This window comes from Bactrocera neohumeralis, chromosome 3 (genome assembly GCF_024586455.1).
Source record: "Bactrocera neohumeralis isolate Rockhampton chromosome 3, APGP_CSIRO_Bneo_wtdbg2-racon-allhic-juicebox.fasta_v2, whole genome shotgun sequence".
NCBI lineage: Eukaryota > Metazoa > Arthropoda > Insecta > Diptera > Tephritidae > Bactrocera > Bactrocera neohumeralis.
In genome coordinates, this window is record NC_065920.1 from 55,357,510 (window position 1) to 55,367,919 (window position 10,410).

Genomic DNA, 10,410 nt, shown 5'->3' on the forward strand with positions numbered 1-10,410 from the left:
ACAACAAACAATAACAACCCAAATAGTTATTTACTAGTAAACAACTAGCATCTCAATAGTATGAGCAGCGATAAGCATAGCCTATATAAGCAACTGGAACAATAGCCTCGAGGTCACTTTATCATTATCGACTGCCGAGTAACAAGTTCTGTATACCACTTGTAAAGGTACAGTTTAAGTTTAATATATTCAATACTTAAGTACATGTGTATACTGTGAATTATTAAACGAATAAAGGATCAGTCAGTACCAATCTCATTGGCTGACTTAAAATTATATTTATTTTATTCATAACGAGTAAATAAATTAACTCGCGCGAGCGCAGGATCCACACACTAAAACACACACCACATCACGCCATGGAAAAAGGGTCTGCTTTCACTCAAATCAGTTAAGATTCGATCGCCTTTTTGAATCCATGTCGCTTGTCCGCCACCGCTACACAGCGCTCCAGCTCGATCCACCTTCATACCTTTGAAATCCGCAATTGACGTTTAGTTTAAGTTGAAATTGTGTTAGAGTAAAAGTGCATTTAGATTTGTTCAAAAAAAAGGGAAAACCCACAAATCCAGGGAAAATTTCGATTGTGAGAACGCCTACAAATCGAGTGCTACTATTATAATACATATAGTGTTAAGACACAAGTGTGAATCCCGATTTTTTTTTATTTAACCTTAGAACCGTGACATAGCTGTACAACTTAATCTCGTGACTTGGGCACTCAGTGCCCAGTAATGTATTTTGTATGGAAATTTAGACTTTTAAGACGTTTTTTTTATAGAAATGCCAATATTTCGCATGTTTATGTAAATAATTTAATGAAACTTGGGATTATTGCTAGAAACAAATGTATTTTTTTTTGAAAAATATGAAAATCAAATAAAGTTTTAATTTCGAACTGCTCAAATGGGTGAAATTCTTCTCTGTCTTTCTGATATATTTTGATTGGGTGTAGACGTTTTTGGAGTATTGTCCACATATTCATCGTTGTCTGAGTCCGTTTCAGCTTCGGCATTGTATTTTGCAAAATAGCACTTTTCACACGTCCTTATATAGTGTTTGGTGCATGTCGGAATAAGGCAATGGTCACAAACTGCTGTTGTTTTATTATCGATCTTATTAGTTTTGCAGGTTTCACACCGCCGTTTCAAAGTGTTGACCTGTGTCAAGAAAGAAAATAGTGAATAAATTTGAAACTGAACTAATTTTGAAATAAAATAAACTTACCTTTATTGATGGACGCGAGCTCACCACTGCAGGAAACCGTTTGAAATTGATCAAGTCCAATGCAATTTTAGTTGTAGAATTAATTTTTGTTTTGCATCGGTTTTGTAATTGCTTTTGCGCTAGCTCCATAGAGAGTTCTTTCAAAAATATTTTACGCTTTTCAGACTTATTGGTGTTCCACATAGGGTGACTAACATCAAACAGCCTGAACGCTGCAAGCCCAGCAATATCCAGCATATTATAAAATAATCCCATGGGCCAGTGGTTTGTTTTTCTTTGCCAGAAAATCCACGTAGCATTTTGTCAAAAGTATCAACACCACCTTTATGCTCATTATAATCATGTATGACTTGTGGTTTTTTTGTTATAGGATTTACATCTTCGCTGGCATGAGCAGTTGAAAGCACTAGCACATTTTTCTTCGAATGTGTTGTAAAGCTTACTAATTGCATTGGTTTTGAAAAACAAAACACAGATTCAAATACACCTCTTTTTTTTGCCTCTTCAAAGGATGTAAATAGTTTTGGCAATTGTGGCTTATTGCCTCGTATTGTGCCCACCAGCGTAGTATTCCGCAGAAGCAAATCTTCCGTCAGTTCATAACTTGTGAAAAAGTTGTCCATCGTAATATTCGCTCCCCTGCCCAAATATTGGTTGCTGAGTCGCATAACAAGATTGCGCACAATACCAAGCGACCGCTGTTCATTAGGCTGTGCACCCAAATATACTTCGCCTGCAAGTGGATAGTTGGTTTTTGCGTCAATAAGCCAAAATATTTTTACGCCATATTTTTCAGGCTTAGAGGGAATGTATTGGCGGAAACTGCATCGGTTTCTTGTTGAAAGTAACTGCTCATCAACTGTCAATTCTGTACCTGGGACAAATGGTATCGTCAAATTCGCCAAGAATAATCCATGCATGATGAATAGGCGCCAATTTTTCGTATCGTAGTCTCTCAGCGCGAGTCCGGGAATCGTCAAAGCGTATAAAACGGTATAATTGCTCAAACCGATGCAGTGACATCAATGCTCTATAAAAGAGCATGTTCGTTTTGTGAAAAAGATCCTTAGCATGAACTAAGTTTGCCTTCTCAGCTCCGGAGTATTAAATTATTGCAATAAAAGCATATAATTCATCCGCATTTGTGTCTTGCCAATATCTTATTTTTTTTTTAACTGTTTGATGCATATTTGCCTGTATTACTCTTTTAGCTTTCCTATTCGTTTGAAGAGCAATACTTTCAACAAGAGACACTGGAAAAACGCGTATGAAGGCATCGATTTTAGATCCAAAACTTTCCGTGCATAGTGAAGTTGATTGTCTATGTATTTCCAATGCCAGTTTCGTTCGCTGTTTTTCAGTTTGGCTTGGCATTGACCAAAATAAAGTTGTATTGTTTCTTCCCTGACCACAATATTTTTCTCCACGATTGCCCTCAATAGCCGTATTTGACAAATTAAGTTTGCTTTCGTCATTGTCTCTATCTACAGCAGCCTCCTCATGGATATATTCTTCGAACCGTGGATCACTAATGGGCTGAGCATTATCATCTCCGTAGTCCGATTGGCCACTGGGTATCGATTCGTGGTCACCACCAAATTTAGGTTCTCTTCCACCATCATCATCATCGCTATCATTAGCATTCAAATAATTTGAAATATTCTCCTCTTCTTCTTTCGTCAATTCCCGCCGTAAATTGGCCAAATAAATCGCCAATTCTTCACTCATTTCAAAAAAATATATCCGTCACAACCAAAAATGAACTGTTCACTTGAAAATATTACGCGAAACTAATTAGAAATACACAATAATCACCAAAACCGTTAGAAAATTACGCTTCTTCATACAAACTATATGAAGAAATATTATGGGCACTGAGTGACCCAAGTCACATAAAAAATATAAAATGCCGTTACTTTCCTATTATAAGAGTTATATGTCCAAAATTCTGTCAACTTATAACTAAAATAACAGTTTATCACTACGCGGAAAATAGATCAAATTGAACTGCCCAAATCCCAGAAATTCAATTTCAAAAAAGAGAATGGGCACTGAGTGCCCAACTCACGGTTCTAAGGTTAAAAGGAAAGAAAGCGATCAAGTGGTAAGTGAAGCGGGCAGTGAACCCAACATTGGTCCTTCGAGCCGCAAAGAACGGCACTATTGAAAAAAAAAAAATCAAATTTGTGACATAAACATATAGACAAAAGGTGGTTTACTTACAAAATTCGTGTGGGGCACATACATAAAAAAAAAATTTAGTGCAAGTGAAATCAAAGTGCAGTGACAAATACATACATACAAAAAAAAAAAAAAAACAGTTGAAAACGGATTACACGAAACGGTTCCGTACCGTTACATCAAAATCAAAAAAAAAAAAGAAAAATTATGTCGAAATCAAAATGAAATATTTTTATGCTAATACAAACATTTTAAATCGCGGGTGAAACTCAAAAATATAGCGTGTGAAATATATAAATACATATAAAATATCCTAAAAATTGTGCAAAAAACCCCTAACGTGTAAATACCAAACCAACAAAACTAAACCCATAAAAGATTGTGTGGAAAAGGCCAAAAGTTAACCGAATATAAAAACAAATAAAATAAAAATTTATATAAATACGTATACATATATATATATTTAAAATACCACACAAATGTAGTCGATTAATCTAACGACCCACTCATGCCGCATAACGTGGCAGCCATGCTCATATGTCTTATATGCAACCAAATCCTAATTGAAATTACACTCTTTCAAACAGGTCAATATGGATGCAGACATGCCAGCAGCCCCGACACCAATCACTCGTTCGGCTGTCAATGTGCCACGCCAACGTTGCGGCTGCCCCAGTTGCAGCGCCCCGAACAACCACCCCAACGGCGCCTCGGAATGGAAGGGTAGCATTGCCGCCAACACCCGCGTTTGTCGTCGACCCACAACGCCGTAGATGTCCTCTATGTCGTCGACCCCACCGGCTGCCACAATGCGTCATCTTTAAGGGATTGCCACCTCCACAACGCCAGTTGGTCGTGCAGGCGCACGGCCATTGTCTGAATTGCCTGACTCCTGTCCACCAAACGCACGAGTGTACTTCGGGCAATCTGTGCCAAATTTGTATGCGGCCGCATCACACCATGTTGCACCGACTCACTCGGAATGACACCCGTCAACAACCTTCCGGCCGCAACCGCGGCGCAATACGACGACCTCCAGTAAGCCGGGATGCGCGGCCCCGTCGAACAAGTGGGCCATCATCATCCCATGCCCGACGGCCACACAATGGGGCATCAACACGACGCCAGCAACCACGACCGCGTCCACGCCGCGCCTCAGGCCTTAGCAGCGTCGTAGCCACACTCCAGCAGCTTCAAAGCATTCTAGGCTGAAATATTCGCTTAGGGGGGCCGGGATGGCTAAATGAGCCTTAGTCGCCTGCGCGAGCGCAGGATCCACACACTAAAACACACACCACATCACTCCATGGAAAAAGGGTCCGCTTTCACTCAAATCAGATAAGATTCGATCGCCTTGGCATCAACTACGCTTTCCCGCCACCGCTACGCAGCGTCCCATCGTGAAATATTACAATTTTATCCTACATTGTAAAAGAAAAAGAAACCCCCACTAATCGAGTGTTCAACTCATATTGTTAAAAATTATATTGCGTGAATTGATATTATAAAAGAAAAATAAACTCAACCAATCGAGTGTGCCCGCTATATTATAAAACCGAAATATACATGTTTTATTTTCAAACACCGAAAACGGTAAGTAAAGCGGGCAGTGAATCCAACAAAGTGAAATGAAAATAACTATACCGATGGAAATTTGCATAATTGTGGGTTGTAAATGGAAGTTGTCAGTCACTTACCGTCACCGCAATGCAAGCAGGTGCGCTGAGCACATTCATCAAGCTTGGAAAAACTTATGAAATAAAACGAAATAACGTAATAAAAATAAAACAGTATGTATAGAAAATAATGCAAAAAAGTATAAGTATATTGCATGGCAAAATAATGGTACAAAGGTGGTAAGAAGCTTCTTCTTCTTCTTAATTGGCGTAGACACCGCTTACGCGATTAGAGCCGAGTTAACAACCGCGCGCCAGTCGTTTCTTCTTTTCGCTACGTGACGCCAATTGGATATTCCAAGCGAAGACTGGTCCTTCTCCACTTGGTCCTTCCAACGGAGTGGAGGTCTTCCTCTTCCTCTGCTTCCCCCGGCGGGTACTGCGTCGAATACTTTCAGAGCTGGAGTGTTTTCGTCCATCCGGACAACATGACCTAGCAGCGTAGCCGCTATCTTTTAATTCGCTGAACTATGTCAATGTCGCCGTATATCTCGTACAGCTCATCGTTCCATCGAATGCGATATTCGCCGTTGCCAATGCGCAAAGGACCATAAATCTTTCGCAGAACCTTTCTCTCGAAAACTCGTAACGTCGACTCATCGGTTGCTGTCATCGTCCAAGCCTCTGCACCATATAGCAGGACGGGAATTATGAGCGACTTATAGAGTTTGGCTTTTGTTCGTCGAGAGAGGACTTTACTTTTCAATTGCCTACTCAGTCCGAAGTAGCACCTATTGGCAAGAGCAATCCTGCAGGATTTCCACGCTGATATTGAGGGGTGGGTTTATGCTGGCTCCCAAATATACGAAATTATCTACAACTTCAAAGTTATGACTGTCAACAGTGACGTGAGAGCCAAGTCGTGAGTGCGACGACTGTTTGTTTGATGACAGGAGATATTTCGTCTTGCCCTCGTTCACTGCCAGACCCATGTACTGTTCTTAAGGTGATAAGCTTGGAATCAAAAAACGAGCTTATTCAAGACACTTACATTCGCAAATATACAACCCCTGCTAACCATGAGCGGGTAAAACACCAGATAATTAGCGGGTAACATGGTGGTAAACGTGGTGGTAAACATATAGAATGTTTCTTAAGCCTGGCAGATATTTTACCTACTCACGTACGTATACATGTGATCATACATCTTTGTTGCGCTCATTCAGCAGTGTCATATAAAAAAGTATATCTGTCCTGCTCTAATATCCCCAATCGACGGCTGATGCAGGGTTGCATTTTTTGATTCCTACTTTTAAAATTTCTTAAAATTTCAAACTAAACTTTTTAATTTTCAAAATTTTTATTTTATTTTATTTTTTATATGTTTACAAAAAATTTTTTACAATTTACATAAATAAAAATATATTTAATTTAAAAAATATTTAATACCTGAAAAAAGATTAAATAAAGAAAAGAATTTTTAAAACTTGAAAATAAAAGAGTGGAGAAAGATTATAAAAGACAAATACCTGAAAACAAAATAAAGATTATTAATACCTGAAAATAAATAATAATTACATTGAAGAAAGATTAATTGTATAAAATGATAATAATATCAAAAAAAAGGATTAATATTATCTGAAAGAATAAAATATATTACATACAAATAGAATTTACTCTGAAAGCCAATATTAATTAAATAAAAATAGTGATAAAATCTGAAAAGAAAGAATAATTAAATAAAAATCATAATAATATCTGAAATAAAAGAATAATATTATCTGATTATTTAAAATATAAGGCAAACATTTGTTTTCACATATTATATTGGATTGTGCAGGCCGCCTTAAACGCATAAAATACATACTTATGTACATATGTATGTATGTAATTATTTTTGCGTATTATGTTGAACTGCGCAATCCAATTTCAAACAACACACACTTTTTCTCACATACTTACTTAACAATTTAAATTTGCTGCTTCTGATGATATTGCTGCAGCTGCTAATTTCAATGCTATAAAAACAAATGAAGTAATTATTTGCAAATTATTTAAAAAAAAGCATTCACTTACCTTCTTGTTGTACGAGCCTTCCTTACGATAGTACGATCACGAATGACATGCGTCTTTCAATCGTTTTTTTATTACTCTTTTTGGGATTTTCTTTTGTCACTATTGACAATAATGTTTTCTCCTTCGCACTCATTCAAATAAATCAAGAAATGAAATAAACTTTTTTTCATCGCATTTAGGTAAACAAAAAATAACCCGAAAATGTGGGTTGGTGTTAGTGTATAGGGAAAAAATATGTAGTTGTATTGGAATATTTGTCTCAAGCGGGTAGCCGTGGTTCGCAGGGAACCACACGCATAAACAACCTATCACACAAGCACAATAGCAAAAAGAACTATAATTGACATAACAAACGAAATGGCTGCAATTGCTCACTACACAAGTAATAGCAGGTGTTGGTACCTGCCAGCCAAATAACAGCTTGATCTCTTTCAATTTAAACCGCGGAAATTCTTGGTTCTTTGCATTCCTGAGTATTCGAGTATGAGAATATACTACATACATATGTATGTATAAATCTTTATATTTCTGCTTTCTTTTCTTTTAAGTACATTTTCCAGTCCTGATTTGCACATATTTTCTTTGGTAGGGTTGAGTATCCGACACGTGCTGAGAGGGAATGAATTTTTTCAAAGGTGAGCAGTAATTTGTGCTTCTGCTAACATACTTATGTAGTATAGTGCCTAACGCCTTTAGTTTTTATACATAATGGGTTGTCAAAAAAGTCTTGCGGTAATTTTATTGAATTTAGTTTTTGTTTTTTATTGAAATTGAAACGAATTTTTGATGACTCATGCCCAGCTCTTGACCGATGCTACGGCTGCTACTATGCCGGTCTCTTTCGACCAATTCAGCGATTTTATCGCAATTTTCGACGACAGGTCTTCCGGAGCGTGGCGCATCTTCGACCACCTCTACATCAGAACGAAAACGTTGAAACCATCGTTGTGCGGTGGAAATGGAAACTGTATCGGGTCCATAAACTGCAAAAATTTTATTGGCGGCTTGAGATGCATTTTTGCCTTTATCGTAGTAGCACTGTAAAATATGCCGTATTTTCTCTTTATTTTGCTCCATGTTTGCGACGCTCTAACTCACGAACGACTTAAAAGGAACGACAATCAATCAAACACGTATTAGCGCGTGAAATGAGATTTCCAAAAAGGTATAGCATGACCCGATGCGACAAATAAAACTAGAACTACGCGCTTTCAGCGCCAACTAGCGAAAATACCGTAAGACTTTTTTGACAACCTATTACATATATAAAAGTATAGATGTGGGAGTGGAACCTGTGGGTCAAAGGTCCACACGTAGCGGACGTGCCTTTTAATTGCGTCTCTGAACAAAAGCAAAACAGAACAAAACTCGAACAATATTCAAGCAGTATAGTTGGATAGTAGAGCTGAAGAAGGCAAGAAGGACAGACCAGCGGCATCAACCGCTGCCTGACAAATTGATCAAACTAAATTTAAAATCCTTTTTTTATATTTAACTTTAGACTCTATATTAAACTTTAACTGTTAGAAGAAGCTAAAATAAGTTTTTCTGTGCAAAAGTGCCAAATGAATAAATGCTAATAATTAAAGCTACATATATTGGGTACACCCAACACTTTTTTACACGGTTTTGAAGTTAAACGGTTGAAATATTTTTTTTTTGTAAACAATTTTTAATCTAGTACGGTTTCAAAATCACTGTTTTGTAATTATGTTTGTTTTTACCACACTTAGCATCATTGCTGAAATGAATATACATAGTAGTAACTGGGAAATCCCCATATTCGATAAATCTTACCTACAAATTTTGTTCGCATGAGCGTTACAGCTGTATAAATGAGCATCCACACACACATCACATTAGCACACCACATCAACTCCACATATGTATCAACACTGACACGCATCCTTCACCACACTCATCACATCACCATTTACCATCCACATTACTCACGAGAGCAACACATATTGACACTAAAGGGTTGCAAGAATTAATTCACGCTATGAATGCAACAGAGAATTTATGAATTCATCTCATAACTCGAGTTGATCGCCGACGCTGAGTTGGAATTATGTGAATGCAGATACAGAGAAGACATTGTAAGTTGTTGTTTATCGCTAGCAGGTAGACTCAGCTCATTCTTCTCATAAACAAACCCAACTCACACTCATATCATCAACCAGCAGTGAATGCAAGGCGTTAGCGTTCGCTTAGTAGTGGAATAGTGTGTGATCGTCACTTATTGTTATGTGAATTCATTGTTTCTCTCATTCTTTTAACAGAACAGGGTGCACCCATAGTGTTCAGCTAAGCAAGCAAATAGAGAAGATAAACGGAAGGGTTTTCCCCACAACATGTTTGCCTGCATTGTACTGGCCGTAGACGCTTAACCGAGACAGTTTATTAAATATTTAAATTCGTCATTTGTTTTGTGTATACGGAGATAAAAGGGAGTAAAATAGTTTTGGCAGATTTTTATTTTAATATTTCATATTTTTCACCAAAAATAATGGATGTAAGTAATTGACCGCGAAATTCAGTGCAATTGTTTGCTAATATTTGCCATGTTGTAATACAATTTACAAAATATTTTGTTAAATCTATTAATCCCTAAATAAACTTCATGAAAAACTGCAATAAAATTGAATATTAGAAACATTTCTTTTATCCACATTCGTATGTAATTATCTATGCGTATTTACATACTTCTTTCTAGTCGTGCAACTAGAATAACTCGAATTAACAGTTGTTAATTCACACGAACATCATTCACTCAGCCAACATCCTTCTTGTACAGAATTAATTCACACCAACACAATGAAATGCTTTGGTAGACCAATTCTGCAGAGAGTGGATCGTTACTTGTGAGAGTGCTATGAGTTGAGCGAACTCGTTGTTGTTCTCACTAATGAGACTCGGTCCTTATTTTACCCAAACATCAGAATTCATTTTTACGTTGTGTGAGTGAGTGCAAGTTGAAATTTTTGGACAGTGACTCAAAGTTTGTTTTTTGCGTATTCATGCAGCCCTTTAATTGACACCCACACACAAGTACGCCAACCAACAACCATGATACCGCCCCCTTACCAAAGCGAAAAAGGGAACCGACGAGGAGATGCAGTTCAGTTGGTTATCGACATCAGCAACCAGGAATAATGGGATGCCCAACTCGTCTCTCACTGGAGAGAACAATTGCTAAACGTCAAAACCACCTAAACTTTGACAGTTGACTGGATTGAGGAGGTTTTGACGTTTAGCAATTGGAAAAGAGGATTAAAATCGCCAAATTATTATTCGAATGGAGACATTT

General features: G+C 37.5%; 1 protein-coding gene across 1 annotated transcript; it reads right to left on the reverse strand.

The window, feature by feature from the left end:
* Window positions 1-844: 844 nt before the first annotated feature.
* Window positions 845-1,493, reverse strand: LOC126753784 (uncharacterized). The gene is made up of 2 exons (XM_050465492.1): window positions 1,228-1,493; window positions 845-1,160 (listed from the first exon to the last, which is right to left on the reverse strand). Exons 1-2 carry the CDS (start codon window positions 1,480-1,482, stop codon window positions 903-905), a joined length of 513 nt encoding a protein of 170 aa, XP_050321449.1. The 5' UTR covers window positions 1,483-1,493; the 3' UTR covers window positions 845-902.
* Window positions 1,494-10,410: the final 8,917 nt, after the last annotated feature.